The following is a 22,991-nucleotide window of genomic DNA, read 5'->3' as shown; positions in this document are numbered from 1 at the left end:
TAACCTTAATGTGAAGGTCAAAAGTTCGATTGATTATTTTGGTTTATATTAAACTGAAGTTTTACTTAAGCATGGTAGTTGTTTCCATAATTTTTGAAGGTGTATTCTGATCACCATGTAAGCATAAAGGAAAGTAAAGAAAATATTGTGAAAATGAAAAAGAATTTCTCTGCATATAAAATTGTATGTGTTGAGTCATTTAGAAACATGAATGTCAAATTAATATAGGTGCCTTTTTAAATTTAGCAATGTTTACTATAAGAACTGTTATGAAAAATGCAAACAAAATAAGATATTTTGTAACTGCAGCATCAAAACTTTCAGCAACAAAGGTAACCTGTTGTTAAACATAAAAACATACTTAAAAATTTTCAGTAAAGAGGTAATCCGTTCTTAGTAAAAGTATCGCACTAATTATTGCCCATTTCTTAGAAAATGATCTTGTCATGAGCAGAACTCTAAAGCAAATGAGGTATTATTATTAAGAGAGACCTCCATGTAGTCAGGAGATCATCAAGGGAGGCCATACTATTCGCACCAGCTGTCATACCTGTTCTTGAATTCATTCATGCTGCTTGCACACACAACATCCAACTGCAATCTATTCCAATTACAACTACTATAGCAAAACGACATAAATTTTGGCGGTAAAAATTTGGAACATAGTGTACATGAAAGTAGTGTAGTATGCCATTAAAAATAACTTTATAAAATGTTTTAAATCGGTAACTAAATTATTTCATTCTGGTGAGTGATTTTTTAAAATAGTTAGATTCAAAAAATTTTCTATCTATACATTTTTATGGCTGACATTTATTTTTAAGATATATATATATAAGCGCACTAATCGAATTTTAGAGACGCACTAATCAAGGGATTACTGTATACCCACTAGGCCTCTAGAGGGAGGGGGACAAATGGGGAACTCCTCCCGGGCTTGAGTAAAAAATTCCACAAATTATAATCGCAAAAGTGATTGAGATATGTAACCTTATGTTGTAAATTTTATTATTAGTTGGCCTGTTTCGGCCCATGGTAGCCATAGAATATGTGTTTTTTTGCAGCAATAAAACACGTGTTCCTGTTTTTGGTTCATCTTTTTCTGATTCGTGAACAGCGAGACCAGTTTGTTTGCCCTCTGTGTCTAGTTCTGGACTAGTAGGCCGGTTATCCTTGAATTTTGAAGACTCGACACTCAGGGTAGCCCCTGAGTTTCAAAACATTTCAAAAAATGTGACATACAAATGTGACATAAAAAGGCTTATCATTTTATATATATATATATATATAGATATAGATATAAATTACACACACATATTTACATTTGGTTTAATAGCAAAAGATTATAAATTACCTGAAGCCTTCTCACTGTTAATGAGTCAGGATCAGCTTTAACCTTGCAAGCCACCAATAATTGTGCTGTAGAGCTTGCTACTTGTTTAGCTGATGAAATTAATTTTTCTTCAGTGGCATGACCTTGGACTAGAGAATTTGCTGATTCTACCAAACTGTGGGTAGCTGCAGCTACAAGACGTGCCTACAGTAAATAGTTATATTTAGAAACAGCTCAAAATGTCTGTAAAACTCTTGAAAACTTAAATACAAAATAAAATAATGTAAAGTACATCTAGATGATTCACATGATTTACCAGCATAATTTTGAAGACCAAAATGATACTAACAATTTACTGTCATTAACATGAAAGGCTACTGGATGATCACATGAGTTAGCAGCTGTTAGCTCATCGATGCAAACAGTTCAGAGTGTGAACCTTTTGCATTGCTAAGTTTCTAACATCGGAGTACCATGTAATTTACTGTATACTAAGATATACCATATGGGAACTGTTCTGCAAGTAATCCAGATGAAACGAAGGATTTTGTAGTCATACCAAGTTTTTTAAAATGAGGAGTGAGGACAATATATTAAGATCTTGCATAGAAGACTAATTGAAGTTTCTTGTCACCTTATTATCTTTGATATGTCTGTTATGCGTTGTGTGTGTGCATATATATGTGGACGAATTACTGTTTATTAAATTACTTTTTTTTTGTAATAATTATGATATTCTAATTAGAACCATTTCTATATCCTGTATTTTGCAGGCTTATATGGTTAGGATACAGTTCAGTAATTTATAGCATGTAAATCACATTTAAACTGCTTTATTAGTGAAAAAATCTCACCTAAGTTTTATATATGTTGCAGTATACTTCTTCAGGACAATTGCAATAAATTAGGATTACAAAGTAAGAAACAAACATTTACTACACAGAAGTTAATGGTAAAGAACTGTCAGTTATGTAGTCCAACAATTAAATATCATGTAGAAATCTAACCACAAGTGTACATATAAAACTTCACCTCGGTGCTTTTAAACCTAAAACAATAATAAGAAATAAATATCACCGGAATGACCTGACTCATCTTACAAAACAAACTAACAGAAGGTCCAATGCCTGAAATTTATCCCAGAACTTGAATTGTATTACACAATCCATCCATGAACATAGCAGCAAAAAATTTTGTCACCCATTTCCTTTGAGATGAAGTTTTGATGACCTAACTACTGAAAGAATTAATAAAGAAACACGATGATATTAAACAGCAGCAAAGGAATTAGAAGACACATAATCTACATGTTCAGCTAAATGATCAAGCACACGTGGCCTTTTGAAATGACAAGGAAAACCTCCTCATACAGACTGTCAGTAATTAGAATTATAACCAGAACATGTACAAAACTAGAGAAATGTACCTGGTAGCTAATTCCTTATGCACCAAAGAAAGGAAGTCCAGAAGACTAAGAATAAAAGGTAAAAATGGCAATATACCCGAAAACAAAAATTGATAAACGTCTTTGCAAATCTATTGAATAATTCAACAGTGAACTTCACATATGCTTTGAAAATAATAATCTAAAACGAACTTCTCATTATGCATAATAATTTTATACAATGCAAGAATTTGAAACTTCACTAAAAACCCAAAAGAACGGATAAGCACCTGGACTGGATGGCATAATGACAGAGATTATTAAACAAGAAGGAAAAGAGCTCTGGAAACAACTACTAAATATCTGCAATACAGCTTTGGGTACATCCAACATTCTATTACTACGGAGAGAAGGTTTAATAATACCAATACCCCCCCCCCCCCACCACCACCACCAAAAAAGCAGTCTAGACAGTCTTATATAATCAAAACACATCCTATCACAATAAACATCTGTAACAGAATGATTTTAAATCAAATTGAACTACATATATGTAATATGTAATGCCTTTTCTGCTCAAAACTCGATCAGATTTCTTGAAACAGCAGTGTTGAACACATCTACTGCCTTAGGAGCAAGAGATAAACAGATAAAAAAAAAAAGAGAGACAAGCCTTCTTTTAATCTTAAACTTCATAGATTTCTCAAAAGCCTTTCATTCATTCAACAGACAAAGGATGTTCAAATTTTTCAGTTATTATGGTATATCCTTGAAAATGATCATAACAATAGCAGAAGCACATCAGAATTACCATGCAAAAGAAATGATTAATGGAGAGATGACAAAGCTTTTCTATTTTCATTGGAGTATTTCAGGAAAACACTATGGCACCATATTTTTTTAATTATCTTTGACAATGTTTTCAGAATAACAGGAAATGAGTGCAGAATAACTCTGGAATATTCGGCAGGACAAACCAACCCAAGGTCTCTGTTTCGCAGACCTTGGGTTGGTTTGTACTAAATGACGCAAATGGTTTGTACTAATAAGATGCAGTTACGTCCATAAAGGACGTAACTGCATCTATTAGAGAGCAAAAGGAAAGGGTGAAAGAAATGATTGTTGTGGCAGGTACGAATGATTTGAAAGGAGATAAAATGGAAATGATAGAAGACCTGAATGAATTGTTTGAGGTAGCAAAAGAAAAGAGTGAGAGAGTTAGAATGATTAGTCTTTTGCCACGGTATGACAGTGAAATGTTTAAAAGGAGGGCTATAATTGCAAATGACTTTATGCGTGGGTTATGTATGACGAGTGGTGTGGAATTTGTGGATGTGTGGAGTGAGTTTGATGGGCGAAAGGATCTATATAAGATGGATGGCTTGCATTTGAATGGTTATGGTGTAAGAAGACTTGAGAAAGTGTTGCTGAATGTAGTGGATGTGCAAATTCAGGGAAACTAGATTTGTTAAGGGGTGGGAGTAGAGATACAGTCCTTATGGAGGCAGTTGAATGTAAGAATGAATATAATATGCCAGAGCAAATAAGGACAACAAATCTGAGTGGGATAGTTAATATAAGGCATCAAGGTAGGGTTGGGGCTAATGGGGGTCTTAAATTCATATATACTAATACTAGGAGTATTAGGAACAAGAAGGAAGAGTTTTTGGCCATGGTTGGCACTTCCAGACCACAGGTTATAGGTATTAGTGAAACATGGCTGACTGTAGATGATATAACTAGTGGGATTGAATGTGATGGGTATAGTGTGTTCAGGAATGACAGAGAGAATAAAATGGGGGGGAGGAGTATTGTTGATGATAGCTGATGAGCTCCAGCCAAGGAGAATAGAAGTTGAATTGCAGGATAGAGAAAAGAGCACATTTGAGGCCATTTGGTGTGAGATTGTGGCTAGCAGAACTAAATATACAATTGGGTGCTGCTATAGACCAGGTGATGGAAAAGATGGTGGTGACAGTATGCACAAGCAAATAGAAGAAATGGGTGGAAGGAGGGTGATTATTATGGGAGATTTCAACTATGGTCACATTGATTGGAGTGAGGAGAGGACACACGGGAGAAAGGAACTGGATTTTATGCGGTTATTAAGGGATAACTATCTGCGACAGCATGTAATGGAAAATACTAGGGGTCAGAGAGTGCTTGACCTAGTAATTACATCTGAGGATTTGGCTGTAACAAATATGACCACATTGCCACCAATCGGTGAGAGTGATCATAGGGTCTTAACTTGGGAGGTGGCTAAAGGTGTAGAATTTTCAATTAAGACAGGGTACATGTGGAATTATCGGGCTGGAAAGTATGACAAGCTTAGGAGTTTGATTGGTTCAGTGCCATGGCATGTACAACTGCAAGGACTAGAAGTTGATAGTGCATGGGAGGTAGTTAAGAAGTGCTTGCATGAAGCAATGGCTGACTGTATACCTAGAGTCCGAATAATAAATCAAGTAGGGGTTAAATGGATGAATAACACCATTAAGCTTGAGTTGCAAAAAAAGAAACAACTATGGAAGGAATTTAAGGAGAAGGGTGACCGGCAGGCACATGAACGGTATAAAGCACAGGCCAGAAGGGTGACGAGTGTGGTAAGAAAAGCAAAAAAGGATTACGAAAGAACATTGGCCATGCAGGCTAAAGAGAATCCTAAACAGTTTTTTAGATATGTAGCAAGTAAAAGGAAAAATGTACATGGCAGATTGATTTTAAAGAATGCCGATGGTAGGGAGGTAACTGAATCAGTTGAGATAGTTGAGTTACTGAGTGAGCACTTTGCAAAAGTATATCATCCAGGTGGTGACATTGCAGAAACGAATAAACCAGTAGATTATACGGGAATTGTGGTTAATGAAGTGGAGGTGAGTAGTCTATTGCATAACCTCAATGTCAATACATCTGTGGGATTGGATGGTATACCAGCTCGTGTTGTACGAGAAGCAGCTAAAGAATTGTCAGTACCCTTGACCATTTTGTTTAATTTGAGTCTCGGGTCTGGGTTAGTCCCGAGCGGGTGGAAAGAGGGGAAAATAGTTCCACTGCATAAAGGTGGTTCCAAGACTGCTGTAGTAAATTACCGACCGATTAGCATATCAGGAATCATTGTCAAGGTCTTAGAGAAAAATACAAGATTGGATAGAAGAAAATGGGATACTGTATTGGGGACAGCATGGTTTTGTGAAGGGTAGGTCATGCCTCAGTAACTTGCTCACGTATTATAACACAGTGACGGCTGAACTGGATAAGGGTAATGGGTTTACGGTGATTCTACTGGACCTTGCCAAGGCCTTTGACAGGATTCCACATGGAATTCTAATCAGTAAATTGCAGCATATGGGAATGGACATAGGGTTGGTGAGATGGATAGGAGGGTGGTTGACGGAGAGATATCAGAGAGTGGTTTACTCGGGAGTAGAGTCCACAAGACGGCCTGTGACTAGTGGTGTGCCACAAGGATCTGTTCTTGGACCACTGCTGTTTAATTTGTTCATAAATGATATAGGAAATGATCTGAGAGGAACAGTTCATTTGTTTGCGGATGATGCGAAGTTGGGTAGGGCAATAGTGAATGCAGATGACGTCAAAATTTTGCAGGATGATTTGGATAGATTGGAGGTCTGGGCTAAGGAGAATGGATGTCAGTTTAATGTGGCAAAATGTAAGGTTATGCATTTTGGGGTGAAAAGATTGGCGGCAGTTTACTGCATTGGTGGAACCGTGCTCCAGGAAATTGATGAGGCACGAGATTTAGGAGTGTTGGTAGATAAGGAATTGAAATTTAGGGGACACATTGCAAAAGTGACCAAAACAGCTCATCAAATCACTTGGTTGCTGAAGAATACGATGACAAGCAGGTTATTGTTCCTCTGTATCGAGCCTTGATAAGACCCCATCTAGACTACTGTGCTCAGATTTGGTCACCTAGATTTTTTCTTGATGGGGAGGAGGTGGAGAGGATCCAGAGGCGAGTGACCAAGATGATAGCAGGTCTGTGGAATGAACCGTATGAGAACAGGTTGAGGATTTGTGGGTTGCAAAAATTGGTTGATAGGCGGAGGAGGGGGGATATGATTGAGACATTCAAATTACTGAAGGGTTTCTATAAAATTAATTCAGAAGATATTTTTGAGAACAGGGCTGGTTTTGGGAGGACTAGGGGACATCCATGGAAACTGGGCAAAAGTGTGGTTAGTAAAGGTGTTAGAGCTGGGTTCTTTACTTTTAGAGTAGTGAATGAGTGGAATGCGCTCCCTGAGTCTGTGGTGGATGCTGTGACAGTGAATGAGTTTAAGGCGAGGTATGATAGATACTGTATGAATGTCAAATTGTGATGAATATGATTTGGGGCCTCCCTCGATGAGTCCAATGACTCCCTGGAGTTGCCCGTAATAATAATAGTAATAACTAACATTCAGACTGTCCAAAACCACCTAGATAATTTAGGTTCAAAAGGCAGCATTAACTGGACAGCATTAATTAACAGATTAAAACCTTTCAACTCTAGACCCCCTTCTCCCGAATATATGGACTACCAAAAATCCATAAGCCTTTGTGTGGCTTTATGTCCCATTGTGGATGGCATTGATTCCCCCACATACAAATTAGCCAAAGTGCTCACATATTATACTGGCATCACACATTAAAAACTCAGCCCACTTTAAAGCCAGTATAGAGACCCTCTCACTCCAACACACACTGACATAATGGTCAGTTTTGATGTCTCCTCCTTATTCACAAACGTCCCACTCAAAGATACCTTAGATCTCATCCAAGCCAAACTTCCTCCTGATATCTCAGCCCTATTTCAGTTCACCATGAACTCAGGCTATTTTGTTTGGCAAGGAAAATTCTACAAACAGAGGGGACAGCCATGGGTTCTCCACTCTCTCCACCCCTGGCAAACTTCTTTATGGAGACTTTTGAAGAAAAAGCCTTAAACTCAGCCCCACAAAAACCCACTGTCTGGCTATGCTATGTGGATGATGTGTGTGTGTTTACTATTTGGCCACGTGGCCTAGATACACTCCACAACTTCTTAACACACTTAAATAATCAACATTCCAGAATCCAGTTCACCTCGGAAAAGGAAAACAACAACAGTCTCCCTTTCCTAGACACTCTAATTACACACCAACCTGATGGATCCCTGGCTTTCTCTGTTTACAGAAAACCAACTCACACAGGTAGAGACATTCACCAGCAATCACCCTCCCCCACCCCCAAATTAATCTGTTCAGATAACAATGCCATTACTACTGAACTTAACCATATCTTTTACACCTTCTTAGCCAATGGCTACAACATGGTGAGCTATGGAAATTTTAACAAAGGGCTTGCATCGTTGAGCAAAAAAAAAAGAAAAAAAAGGGCTAACTTAGCCCTTACAATACTTATATTGAGACTTTGTAGAGCTTCTGACAGATATGATAATTCTTGTAGGATATCAATCATTAATGCTAAATCTTTTAAAAATTCCAAACTGAGAAGTCGGTTTAAAAAGCCTTTATATTTATCGTTCGATGCAAAATGCTTGCATAAAACTGGATAATTTCTCCACACAGCAAGGGCTGTTTGTAAACCTGCAAGCTGCCCATCGTGGTCCAAACACACAGCCGATCTTTAAAATTTCGATACCAAGGTCTTTTGCAATCGTATTTAATTCTCGTCGATTTTTTGGTGATTGATGATAAAAAACATATAATTTATCCATAAATATTTCAAAATGATTTATTTCTTTAATGATTTTCTATTGAATCGTCTAATGCTAAGTGTAAACGATGAGCTACACATTGCTAAATCACAATGTTGGGAAATTTTTGTAGAAGTTTGATTGCAACACCTGATTTGTTTCCTAACATTACACTAGCTCTATCAGAACAAAATGCAATGAGATGATTTTTTAAATAGTTATCAGAAAATCCATATGAATTTAAAGTAGCAATTATAGTAGCATATATGCATTCTGCAGTGGTATTTTCTAGTTCTACAAGATTATTAAACAAGAAGAACAAGGGACTCGCAAACTTGAGAAAAATTTAACAAAGGGCTCGCATGAACCCCTTATAGCTCACCACTGGCTAGCTATAGAAATTTTAACAAAGGGCTCGCATCGTCAAGCAAAAAAAAAGCTGTATTTCACAGATAAACTTATTAATAATACAGCTTGTGTAAAAATTCCAATAATCAAAAAGTATGAGAGGACAATCAACCTCTAAAGGCTATCATTTTTAATCAAATATTTCATGATTTAAACATGAAATATTTGCAATCGTATTTAATTCTCGTCGATTTTTTGGTGATTGATGATAAAAAACATATCAACTGTGTTAATTTATCTTACATAAGAAAAACATTTTTTAACTATCAAAATATAATAAGAATGAAATCTTTTATAAAACATTTGATTGGCTACTGCTTTTACCATACGATTGGCTACTAGAAGGTAAAGATAGTGCATGCAGTTATTTTATTTTCAAACTTGGGCGCATTTGTTATAGAGGAGTTGAAACAATAGTTCAGAATAATCTATGCACTGTCGAATAGATTAATTTTTGTTAGGTTACCGTATGAGTTTGTCACTTAATATGTTTAAAATAAAATAAAATAATTTTTTCAATGAAAAAATAAAAAAGTAAACAAGAAGCACAAGGGGCTCACAAATTTGAGAAAAATTTAACAAAGAGCTTGCACGAACCCCTTATAGCTCACCACTGGCTACAACCCCCCCAAAAATCCAGAAAATATTAAAACCAGTTAACCACCTTCATAACAGAGATTACACTAAATCTATCACCATTCCTTATATCCGGGGCATGTCTGAAAAGCTAACAAAAATCCTAAAAAAAAACATGATCTGACTATTACAAACCACATAAGAAATTGGCATCCCTTATCTGCTCACCAAAGAACAGCCACTTCCCCCTAGACCTACCTGGAGTATACCAGGTCCCTTGCAGTTGTAAACTGTCCTATTATGGCCAAACAGACAGGACGGCTAATATCAGGATATCCGAACACAAAGGACTACATCTGTTTTCACCATGCACTAGATACTCACCACAGAATATGGTGGAAGAAAGCCACTTTACTACAGTGCAGAAATATAAATATGAAAGATTATTTTTAGAATCAGCTTCAGCTCTAAAAAATTTCCCACACCTCAATAAATTTGGGTGCATGAGACTGCCCCAAATTTGGGAAATTTGCATCCTAAGAACATCAGCCCAACAGCCAAGACAATCCAATTTAGCTCGCTAGGGCACTTTTAGGACTCTAGGACCAATGGCAGTTTCCTTTTTCAGCCTCATTTGCTTGTTGTTAGTGCCTGCATGCACATATCATAGTTTTATGTTCCCAGAAGATGACAATGTAACATTGCCAAAATATTGGAAGGTATTGATTATATTGATTAAAGTTTTTTAATTAATATTTTAATATACGTTGTCATTTCTTGAAAAATGTAAAGTCAAGTTCATTTAATAAACTATCTCCATATTTTTGTAGACATTTCCTTATTCATACTTATAATAATCACCCAAGATGACTGTTATTTGAGAAATTTTCTGTATAGGGGATTTCTCTTTGTTTCCTAAAAAAATTTTTCTTTTCAACATCTTAGATATGTTCTGACATGTGAATCAATCTGTTTGTCAAACTAAATCAAAAATGCATCTTTAAACTAATAACAATTAGATAACATAAAATTCACTATATTTGATCACAATTTCTCATTTATGTTTACACAAATTTGCCAATTTTTAAAGGAAGATTACATGATATATAAATAAAGCATCATATGGAATAATTCTTACAGCAGATATCAAGCCTTCAGACCACTGACCATCATCAGAAGTATATATGGGATGTGCTCCAACCTATAATAAAAAAAAAATAAATAAAATAAAAATAAAAACATGAAAGTAATGATAGTAACATTAAAAAATCCTTGAAATAAAAATAGAATGCAGATAAATGTGATTTAGGAACTAACCTTTCCAGCAGCTACCAACTCTCTTTGTGCAGCCGATGCAGACTTTACTAAAGCAGATGTGGCTGTTGCAATGGATTTAGCTGCTTCAAGTATCATTTTATCAAAATTCATATTCTCATCTAATTCCTGTAAAATATGCAAAAAAATACTAGTTTCTTGACACTCACTATATATATATATATATATATATATATATATATATATATATATATATATACACACACATATATAAAACACTTGGAAACATAAAAGTATAAATTATTTAATGTGTTCATGACAGGAATGGACAAATTCTTTCATATTGTACTTGGCCTCTAAGCAGGATAAAGAGAATCTGTCTCGTGTTTCTTGTCAGCATATAACAAGAATTGCAGGCATCCAATAAATTGTAATGTGTGCTTCCATCAAAACCAAAATTGTGTAGAGAGGATAAACAGAAACTGTTTTAGGATATATTATAGAAATCATCTATATTTGGTTGGTACATTTAGATTACTAAATGAATTGTGATGAATTATATGTGAACCTACATTAACAAACATAAACTATATGCAAATAACTTCCACATTTAAGGGCATAGCACGAATTGCACGTGTGTTGAGTGCTGAATGAACAAACCAACTTGTTCCAGATGTGTTAAGAATTTTTTTGAGGATCACCTAGTGTAGTCGTTTTCTTGTAAAACATGGAGGGATTCACACAATAATTAACAGTGGAGAACTTATGTAAGCTGATCAGAATTTTCACCCAAGTAATTGTGAGTATAAAATTCAAATTAAGCCAGCACAAGCAACCAAAATGAAGATTCAACAATGAATATGTGTGAGCTACTCAAATGACACAGACAAGCATGATCTCAAGTATTTTTTAGATCCTAACAACATTTTTAAAACAAATTCTATATATATACACACACCCACACACTATTGCCATAGATGAGATGTATGAAGAAGAACAATTTTCCATAAGGGGGATCATATGTGTTCAATCATAACAAACAGCTACAGACCTGCCAATATGGCTGACGTAAGATAACTCACAAGTGTAGGGTGTTTGATAAACATTGATGAAGGCTGGAGGTGGAAGCGTATCCTTTGAAGAATCAAGAAAGGAAAATACTTTATTTATTGGACAAAAAAATTACACCAAGTTTCGTGATATTCTTAGAAATATTCTTGGTATAAGGGATTGCAATATGATTGACAATTTCCTGGGATGCAAATGATAGAATAACGTTGTTAACAAAGGGCTCAGTGAAGTTGTTACACAAGGTGGCCTTAATAAAATTTATTTCTTGTGTCAACAATGCTTCCGTAAAGTATAAAGAGTGAGCCCAATAGATGAGAGTCTTAATGATGCCAGATTTTTTTTAAGGATAGCAATACAACTGAGCATAGATATAAAGTCCACTGTGGGTTTTCTCTTGAAAGACGGAAAACTGTAGGCTCTCATCTGGGTGGTGAAGAATAAGAAAGAAGTCCAAAAAAGAAATGAGACAACCATTTTCCACTTGAAGAGTAAACTGTATTTGAGACTGAAGAGCATTAATTATTGTAATGAAATCTTGAAACATGAAAGGAATAAGATAAAAGATACGAATAAGAAAGAGATATGATAAGTAGGGCCTAAGATGGATTTTAACAAGAAGTCACTGTTCAGATCATCCCATAAAGTAAGAAAACACACCAGTGGTGGAAAACAGTCAATATTAATAACACCTGAGGTAAAAAAAAGCCATCAAGGACAAAGAGTATTTGTGAAAAAGTCTTGTTGGAGCAACTGTTTCATCTAGAAAAGCATTCACGAAGAGACAATATATCTACGCTGATTAAGAGATCATCAGAGTAAAAAAAGTTCTGAGGATGTCTTCTTTAAATTGTAAACAATTCTTAATAAAGCATATGGTTTTACCTGCAAAGAGAGAATAAATTAGAAAGGTGTTTTTGATTTTATAACACAGTGAACCAATGCAATCAAATGATAGGTTGTAATGAAACATTTGTTTTGTGCATTTTAGGAAGTCCATGAGTTACGTCAGATTATTAGAAAGAGAACAATTTCAGTCACATTACAATAAGGTAAATTTCCTATAGTATTCTTTCCTATCTAAAGCCACAAATTGCTTTTTCTTTATCAGCCTTTGTTATAATAAAATTTGTATTTTTCTTAAGAAAGAGTGATGCTTTACATTCTGGATAAGACAAATTTGAAAGTGGATGCTTAAACTTAAAAAGAATTTGTTCCATTTTAAAAGGAAGCACAGTCGGCCATGTCTGAAAGAATATTACATAGACCTCTATCTATTGCCTGAAAACAATCTATAACATACACAAAAGAATCTCAGAGCTTCATTTTTACCCTGAGGATCTCTTTTACAGCATGAATATTCCCAGTTATCAAAGAATTGTGTCCAAAAATCTGCACTAGTGATAAGAACAATCACTGCATAAGACAAAACATCTGTTTTGTTCTTTATTTTAAAGTGACACAAATTCTTTTTAAGTCTAAGTATCCATCTTAAGAAAAATACAAAATTTTTTTTATCATAAAGACTGATAAAGGAAATGCAATTTGTGGTTCAAGATAGGAAACAATATGTGGCAATTTGATTATGGTTGAACATGGATGCTATGTTCATGCTATATACATGACAGAGAATACAGAGAAAAATGCAAGAAAGCAAGGCACTTAAACTAGATAAACAAAAGTCATAAGAAGTCATTGGTAAGAAAATAGAAAATAAATATGAAGGTGGCAAAATATTCTGGAAGCTATTAGAAAAGAGTACCATAAAAGGAATCGAAGATTACAAAGGTGACATGAAAACTGAAGATAAGGATATCCTAGATATCTGGAGTAATTACTTTGAAAGACTTAAACAAAACAAGCATTGACAGAACAGTGGTGGAAAACAGTCAATATCAATAACACCTGAGGTAAAAAAAAGCCATCAAAAACCTGAAATGTGTAAAGAAAGCTGGAGTACATGATATTCAACCAGAAATGTTCAAATATGGAAATAAAAGTTTCACACTGGTAACACTACAAAAATTCAGGCCTTGTCTGGGGTTCATATTTCAGATGACTGGAGTAGAGATCTCACAGTATCCATCTATAAAAAAAGGAAAATAAAACTGAAGGTGAATCACAAAGGAATTTCCCAGTAAGTATTCTTTCGTAAAATTTATGCAAGTATTCTTGAGAATTGGCTAAGAAAAATTGTGGAAGGGAAGCTCAGAAAAGAACAATCTGGATTCAGGTTAAATAGAGGTTTTCATGATCAGATTTTAAGACCAATAGTTGGGAAATCAAGGATATATCACAAGGATCTTGTTTAAGTTTTTTAAATCTAGAAAAGGCATATGCCAAGAGAAAAGCTGTTCAATACGCTACAGTTATACAGTATATCAAGCAATAGTCTATATTTGAGTTGTAAGTCAGCAGTTAGAACTGAAGGATGTTACAGGAGGATGGTTTGATATTAAATTAGGTGTGAGACAAGGGTGCACATTATTGCCACTATTATTCACAATCTATATCAATCACATTATGAAGAAAAGTTACATTAAAGCTATATAAAAATTAACAATGTTATTCTCTAGTCTTTGCAAATGATGTTATACTCTTACACAAATCTGCAGGATTCCCTAACTAAATTGAATAAATTCTGTAATAAATTTGGTATAAAAAGAGCAATAAAAAAAAGTCAGACTGTGAAAATAGGAAGGAATATGAAACATCAACTACATCCTAACCTACAGTACAACTAAAATATTTCAGCTATTTAGGCATATATTTTAGTGAAGATAGCAAATTATACATGAATGGAAAACAGAATTAGCAAAACTGTTATAAGAAGAAACTGAATAAATTTATATGGAATAAGATAGGAAGAAGAAGAATCAGATGGAAGAAAACCACCACGCTCCATTGCAGTAAATACAAACTTGAAGGATTCTTTTTAGAATCTGCGACAGACTTAAAAAAGAAGCCTAATCTTAATAAATATGGTTGTATTAAACTTCCCAAAATTTGGGAAACTTTAATTCTTTGACCTTCGACCCAACATCCAAGGTTAGCCAACAGCACACAGAGAATGCCTTCATAGGACTTTGTCTTTATTTATTCCATCTCATTTCTTCCACTTATTGTTTCTTGTGTGTTTTTGTGTGCATGTTATTACAATTTTAACATTGTATTCCTGATGATGTCTCTGTGCCAGATGAAATATTGAAATCAATTAAACCTGTTGTTTAACTATTTCTCTTTGTGCTGTAAATTATTCCATTAAAGTACAACATAAATGTAAAAGCACCCAAGCTTAAATAAGAGAGGAATTGGTCAAAATAAATGTTCCTCTAAGCTACATGGTTATGTAATAACTGAAATGCTCCCACATAGCTGCAGGCAGACTTAGAGTTGTTTGTTTTCTATGTATGTTACAAAAAAGTTTTGTAAAGGTCGTAAAAATTTTCTGTGCAGAACAATAGCAGGTTAGAAAAAAAATTAGAGAAAGTGGTGGTCAAAACATTAAGCTAACTGTATAGAAGATGGTGTTCAAATAAATTCTAACGTATGGATCTGAGAGCTGGGTTTTTGGGGGAAAAAAAACAGTTGATTGAAGACTGGAGACCAAAGATATGAGAGTTATGGTAAAGATGAGGGGAGTGAACAGATGGCATTAATGGTAGAAATCATATTAAAAATGAGGATATTAGAGTTGACCTGAAGAAACTTGATTCAGGAATAAATTAAAGATATCAAGAAATTATATACTTGGTTTAATCCTTTATCCAAGTATAAGCAAATAAAGTTTGCACCTGACGCATTTTCAGAACTGGGGCAACTCGTATATTATTATTATTATGTGACACCTCCAGGGAGTCCAAAGACTCCACAGCTCTCCATCACTACTACCCAATCCACCAATAATATAGAAGCTAATGACTTCACATCCTTGCCTTAGTATCCCATAATGCAAAGCACATATCCTTGCGGACATGCATAATGCTATGTATGAATGTGTGTGATCAGAGTTAATTGTAGGTGGTATGGTCACTTAAACAAAATGGGAGAGGAAAGCAAAACAATTTTTTTTTTTTTTTTTTTTTTTGCACCTCGATAGCAGAAAAAGACCCAGAGGAAGACCAAAATCTAGATGAATTGATACAGTCCTGATTGTTAACATTAATTTGGAAGTAACCTGTTGAAAAACACTTGAGACAATTGAGAAATCATGGGGATATAACAGAGATCTTTATTTTGATTTTTATAAATTAAAGATGCCAAGAAATTATATACTTGGTTTAATCCTTTATCCAAGTGTAAGCAAACAAAGTTTTGCACCTGAAGTATTTTCAGGAGAGGGCAACTTGTATATAGAGACTAATGACTTCACATGACTTGCCTTAGTATCCCATAATGCAAAGCACATCTTCTTAAGGACATGTATAAGACATGTGCTTTGCATTATGCGATACTAAAGCAAGTGATGTGAAGTCATTGGAATCTATAGACGAGTTGCCCTGTCCTAAAAATACTTCAGGCGCAAACTTTGTTTGCTTACACTTGGATAAAGGATTAAACCAAGTATATAATTTGTTGGCATCTTTAATTTATAGTATAACCAAGTGGAAAAACGTCCAACATCTATTTGGATTTTTGTATAGTGTAAATAGCACTAGAATATTTAAGACTGCAAATTAGCATTTATAATTAAATAATACATGTGATTTAATGTCAACTGTAAAACAGGTCTGTAAATTACTTTTATTGCTAAGAAAAGCTTGGATTTGGATATTTTACTGAAATCAAGCAAAATACCAGCATCTTAAAATTATTATACATATATATATATATTCCTACTTATGTAAATGTATGCAAGTAGGAGTATGTCTATGTAATAATTTTTGCAACTTATGTAAAATTTTTTATAATTGTTATAACTCTTTTATAACTTAAAATTTTTTCTTTTGGCTATAGGAAAAATTTTACTTAATCGTCAAAGAAAGAGTCACTTGGCCTTATTTTGGCAATGTAAAATAAATAGAAATAGAAAAATATTAGAGATCCAACCTTATTTCAAAGCTAAATATATGCAGAAAATTTGACCAGAGAGCCTATGAGAATACAATTCTAAGCATCAGAGTTGCATTAGCTTGCACTACTTAAAAGACACAGGTGCTGTCCAGGTATCATTTTTGTCTTTTATTAGTGTTTTTCCCCAAAAACAGAGGTGACCAAATCTGTGTACAGTAGTCAAGATAATCCTTTTGACTATTTTGCCAACTTTTATAATATGCCCTTTAAACTTAGCTGTCTGTTTACCATCACCCACAAATCTCTAGCCTTGTCAATTTACAGAAATCTAGTATCATCAATATGATATGAAGTATGTAATCTTTTCATTCCAAAGTGCATAACCTTACATTTTACAACATTAAATTGACAACCATTATTCTTTGTCTTTCTCAATTTTGCATCATCAGCAAACAACTGAATATTCTGCAGGAAGTTTTCGGTATCGAGACCACATTATAATATAAATAAGGAGTTTAATAAAAAAATAAGCAATTAAAACCCAAGAGGATTTGTATGTCGTAAGACTTGCATCATCAGGGGTAGTTATACATGAAAGTTTATACAACAAAAGCCTATTAACAATTAATTACACATATTAGATGTTTTTGATAACTTCACAACTGTTAAATATAACTGATAAACCAGAATACAAATGGTAAATGGTAAAAAAAAAAAAAAAAAAATAATAATAATAATAACTGCCATGGACCTTGTCTGGTTTTAATTGCCTATTTTTTTATTAAACTTTTTTTTCCCAGCCTGTAACTTTTTCTCACTGCTGGGGTAAAGGCCTCTCCCATTGTGGGAGGAATGGGTCTACTTCTCACATGGTGACCCATTCCATCTTGGGAGAGTATTTATTCACTTGTATGGATGAATGCATGATGGTGGAAGACAGTCACAAACATCCATGCCCAAGCGGGAAGTGAACCCACAGCCTCTTGGCTGGAGAGCAGATATGCTAACCACTCTGCCAAACAAGCCGCCATTAAACTCCTTATTTATATTAAATTGTGGTCACAATACCAAAAACTTTCCACAGAACTACTAGAACACAGAAACTTATGTCATAACTGAATATTCTGCTCAAATCATTCACTCTATCATTAATATACAAACTAAAGATTGGTAGGTCTAGTGCAGGACACTGAGGCACTGCACTAGTCACCCTCATTTGCTTGATTCTATTCCACCATATACTATTTTGTGGTAACTGTCTGTCAGCCACTCCTCCCCAACCATGCCATCAGCTTCATATGCATTATCGTTTGCTCCAACTTACGTACCAGTTTTCTATATGGTATTCAGTCAAACATCTTTGCAAAGTCTAGCACTGTCACAGTTCAGCCATTTTCTTTATCCATTTCTACTGTCACTTTATTATAAAAAGTGAATAAATTACTAAGGCAGGACCTACCTTTTACAAAGCTGCAATGCCCACCATTGGGATATCATATTCCTATTCATCAATTCCTGAATTTTACCTTTAACCAACTTTTCCAATATTTTAACCACCACTTTCTAAACACTACTGGTCTGAAATTTGCTACTTCTGTTTTCAAGCCACCTGTATGTAATGGAACTATCTTACCCTCTTTCTGCTCCCTTGGAATCTTTCCAGAACTAAGACTTAGATCAAACAACCTTGTCAGAGGCACTGAGAGTTCTCTTGCACATTCTCATAGCACGTGGGCTGACATGCTATCCAGTCTCTCACTGCTGTATTCGCTGAGCACCTCCAGTTCATCTGCCTCAATTATCACATCAGCAACTGCAAAATCTACACTAGGATGATATAACCTTGCCAAGAATCGTTTAGTGGCTGAACTCTTTATTCTGCTTATGTCACTTTCCTACTGTTCACACTAATTAAAGTTATCCTTCCATAATGATTCTTTCTGTTACTCCCTACATAGTAAAAAAAAAAAAAAAAAAAAAAAAAAAAAAAACTCTTTTGGATTTACTTTGGCCTGCTTAGCTAATTTTCTTTCATAATCTGATTTAGCCTTCCTTACCATACCAGTCACCCTTCTTACCTGCTCTTTGTATTGCTCATGAGCATGCTGATCACTTTTTTCTTTGTATTTCCTCCAAAATATACCCCCCCCCAGCTTCTTCTTTATATTGCTATTCATCCATTTAACCCCTACTTGGTTTATTCTCCTGACTCTGGGCAGATACTTCCCCACTCAATCCCTAACCATTTTCCATGCACTGATATTGTTTCATTGAAAATGCTGTGAAGAAAGCTGTTACAAAGAATAGAGGTATGCATAACTGAAGAGGAGGTTGGGAAATTGGTTTGAAAATTTTGAAAGTGAACATTACACTGGCAGTGGACCAGAAGGCCAAATGCAAAAAAAAAAAAAAAAAAAAAAAAAAAAAAAAAAAAAAAAAAAAAAAATTGCATTTGACTTGAAAAGTTGGATTTAACAGATGTTGCAGTGTTGCTTGAGTGCCAATCCAATGTTTTTGATTTGAACACATACGGTAAATTTTAACCTTGGACTACTTTGGTACATCTGACCAAGGAAAGGATAGAGTTGTGGGTGGAGTGTGGGATGAAGGCCCTCATTTCAGCAAAGATTATTTCAGTCAAGGCAAATGTTTGGGTTGAGAGAACAGAAATAATAATAAGCATACCATCAAAAGGAGGAGTGGAAATCCTGGAAGTCACCACATTTTACATTCTCAGTCTCATGCAACAACAGGAGATAAAATGGCTCCATGTTCCATAAAAATAAAATGTATACAAGATTTTGGACTCAGTTACCTTTTCGTAACCAACTGCTCTCCATTTGAAAGGAGAGCAGTTGGTTACGAAAAGTCCAGAGAATTGGAGGATGATGAGGATCATGACAATTTGTGTTAGACTGTTACTAACAACAAATACTTCAATATTTCAGGTTGATCAGTGGAGCCCAATCTGAATTATGAATATTTAAATCCTCAAGAATGGGATTGTTGCTGCTGAAACACACTAAAGCTATGAAGCCAATATGTATCATGTCTGTTAATTTTATGTATTCTGGCTGATTTGCCTGTTTTGTAAGACGAAAAAACCCAAGTTTCTTTCCAAGCGGGGGAACTCTGCACCTGCACATCAGAGTGGATAACTCATCTGCAGTTGTCCATTCAGTATGGTAAATTATGGAGAGTAATAATTACATGATGTTTCAACCTTCATATTAAGGTCATCATGACCTTGATCTAAAAATTATGTGACATAATTTTTTGGATGCTAAGCAGTTTTTAATTCTATACAAATCATCCTTCCATCCAACCACTGAATACAATTCTCACAGGGTGGTGTCCCTATGATCCCCCCCCTCCCATCCCTAAAAATACTTATTTAGCACAGAAAGGAGCAGTTAGACTGATTAATGACCTCTCTCCAACCAGTTCGCTCATTTTCAGATCCATGACCAAAATTCATCTGAAATGGCATTAATAACTGAACAGTTAAATGCATGCAACAACTATCCAACACTCCTTCACAGTTCAGCTCCACACCTGTAGAACAGATTTCTTCTCCTCTTCATTCATCCCTTCTACTGCTGCCTTCCCAAACAGCTTCCCATATCCCCCCACCCCTCCCAAGGAATACAATCCGCAGATGTTCATATCAAATGTGAACAAGTTCCTTCTTGTCCATCCATGATACTTTCTTTTTGTTAAGAATTTTTTCATCCAATAAATGGTAATTCTGTTTTCCACTCCTTTTACTTAGAGCAAAAGTAAGTTGTTACTGTGCTCCCCCCCCCCCCCCCCCCCCAGGTTTATTATCTCTGGTTTCTGTGCAATAAATTTGAAATGAAATGTACTTGAATCTCCTATACATAGATGAGAAACTGGATGCACAGTGGAAATAAATCAGAAAAGAAGAGAGAGAGAGAGAGAAAAAAAAAACTGTATCCATTTAAACTATGGGAAACAGGCCTTTCTGGTCATGCTTGGGAGACATTCCATAGTAATGACTGGAAAAGCACAATTAAAGCCAACTAGAATATAGTTTGGAAGAAAATTTAAAGAAGCACAAGAGCCTTTTATTAAACATCCAAATCTAAACAAGAATGTAGCCTTAAAATTTCTAAGATTTATTCAATATGCACCTGGCCCTGATAACAACTTACTCAGATTGCCTGGAACATAAACCTGCATTAATGCCAAATTCAAGATCATCTAACTAAGGATATTCAAACTAAGATATTGAAGGTTACCTAAGAAACTGGTTACTTTGGTTTAGACCAGTTTACAGGATTAATGAAATGTCAACAATACAGTGAAAGAAGTGTTTTCCCCCCTCCAGCAATTTCCACATCAACAAGACTAAGTACAAATAATTAGTAGAACAGGACTCTAGGCCATGTGAATGGTTACAGTAGAAAGTGAAAGGACTAATTACAAATAATAATAAGAGGGTTGGTTGGTTTATAATTTATTGGTGCAAGAACAGCGAAGGTCATACTGCACTAATAACAGGGCTTCAAAAATTAATTTTTGAATTGGGCTGATGTAATTTTTTATTTTTAAAAAAAAAAAAATAATATTTTTTTCATCATAAGAGGTTAGGATAGACAGGTTATTATTATTATTATTATTCCTGATACCTCCAATTGTTACTAGACACTGTAGCTTAAAGTATTGACATAAAGATCAAAACAGGGTGTAATTTTAATTTAACTCAAAATGGTAATCGAGTCCATAAATCAAAGACATTGAATAATTTCTTCATTGAATTCTTTTTCCTTTCTTTTAGGCTTACACGGTGATCCGAATGCATTTTTGAAAATTATGGAGACAACTACCGTGTTTGAATAAAAACTTTAGTAAAGTTTTTATTCAAACACGGTAGTTGTCTTCATTGAGTTATTTGTTCAAATAATAAGCTTGAAGGCATTTTTTGCAAGAAAATTATAATGCATAAATGCAGATCTATGTGATTTTGGGGATGCTAACTAATAATAAATTACAAGTGCAATAATATAGCACCCCATCTTTTTTGCTGCCTATTTTGAAATTATTATATTGCAACTTTTCTAAATTACTTTAAATAAAAGAAGTAATGTAAATTTCAAAAATACTATACCTTTTAAAAAATAACCTTATATAAATAATTTTTTTTTTAAATATATATATCGCTATACTTTTTTAATAATTCTATTTTACATTTTTCTGACATGTAGTTTTTGCAACTAAATTTTTAATTTATTCAAGTGTGAATATCTCAGACAGTAGCATCTGTAGTGAATAATAATAAAAAAAAAGTTATTTGTTGTTTACAACTTTTTATTTTATTCACTATGATATTCATATTCTGGATAAAGCTTCATTTATTCACCAAGTAATAAATGTTTAAACAATACAAGACAACACTGTGTTTAGTCAATACAAGCTGAGATATAATCAACTCTCACTATAGCAAAGTCAAGGAGCCAAGAAATGGTTATAATAGAAGGCATGTTATGACTCTATTACATGACTGCTTATAAGACTGAGAGCTTTTCCATTAACTTTCATAAGAGTCAAATGTTATTCATTATGGATTCTACAGAATCTTTTACCAATCTTTAGTGGGTCATCCCAATATGCAGAACTCAGTTAACAAAAGGGATATTTATTTGGTTTTTGAAATTAATTTATTACTTTTCATTTTCTGCAATCTTCTAGCATTTATTTATTTTATTTTGTAATACTAAAAGCATTCTAAACTACAGACTGAATAGATTAATTATTGGGGCTCCAGTAAGTTTCTTCTTCACTTTTAACACATCCATACTAGAGTGATTTAAATTAAATTACTTTCATGTTCAGAGTTATCAAAAAAAAAGTCTGTTTTCAGATAAAGAATTTTAAGAATAAAAAAAAGAAAGAAATTTATCAGTCATAATTCATTTTAATTAGAAATCAAGTGTAATAAAAAAAAGGAAGTTTGAAAAAACTATTAACTGTTATCTAATTATCAGGTCAATTATTACTACAATTCCTAAAATAAGAAGAAATTCCCTTTACACTATTCTATGGTCTCTGCTTTACAAAGGTATTCTGAAGAATCTTTTTTCTGTCATAAAACAGTTGATGTTTTTTCCCTTTCTGCAAGCATATGTCTGATTCTTGGTTGAAGATTAGACACAACCAAGAATATCAAACATATCTTACAGCCAGAGAAATCAATATTATCTTCTTGA

The 22,991-nt window shown here is 34.3% G+C and overlaps 1 protein-coding gene across 1 annotated transcript in view; it reads right to left on the bottom strand.

Moving 5' to 3' along the window:
- rhea (Talin_middle and talin-RS domain-containing protein rhea) overlaps positions 1 to 22,991 on the bottom strand; it is a 709,058-nt gene that overhangs the window by 13,062 nt on the left and 673,005 nt on the right. Inside the window, exons 57-59 of the mRNA XM_090405775.1 lie at positions 10,723 to 10,848; positions 10,544 to 10,606; positions 1,355 to 1,537 (exon numbers count right to left, since the gene is read on the bottom strand). Of these exons, the coding sequence (XP_090261901.1) occupies positions 1,355 to 1,537; positions 10,544 to 10,606; positions 10,723 to 10,848 (372 nt within the window). The remainder of the gene's footprint in view (positions 1 to 1,354; positions 1,538 to 10,543; positions 10,607 to 10,722; positions 10,849 to 22,991) is intronic.

Source organism: Typopeltis vanoorti, chromosome 15, assembly GCF_054136105.1.
Source record: "Typopeltis vanoorti isolate ZY-2024b chromosome 15, IOZ_Tvanoo_1.0, whole genome shotgun sequence".
Classification (NCBI taxonomy): domain Eukaryota; kingdom Metazoa; phylum Arthropoda; class Arachnida; order Uropygi; family Thelyphonidae; genus Typopeltis; species Typopeltis vanoorti.
Note: the sequence above shows the minus strand (reverse complement) of the source record. Positions and strands in the feature narration are given on the sequence as shown.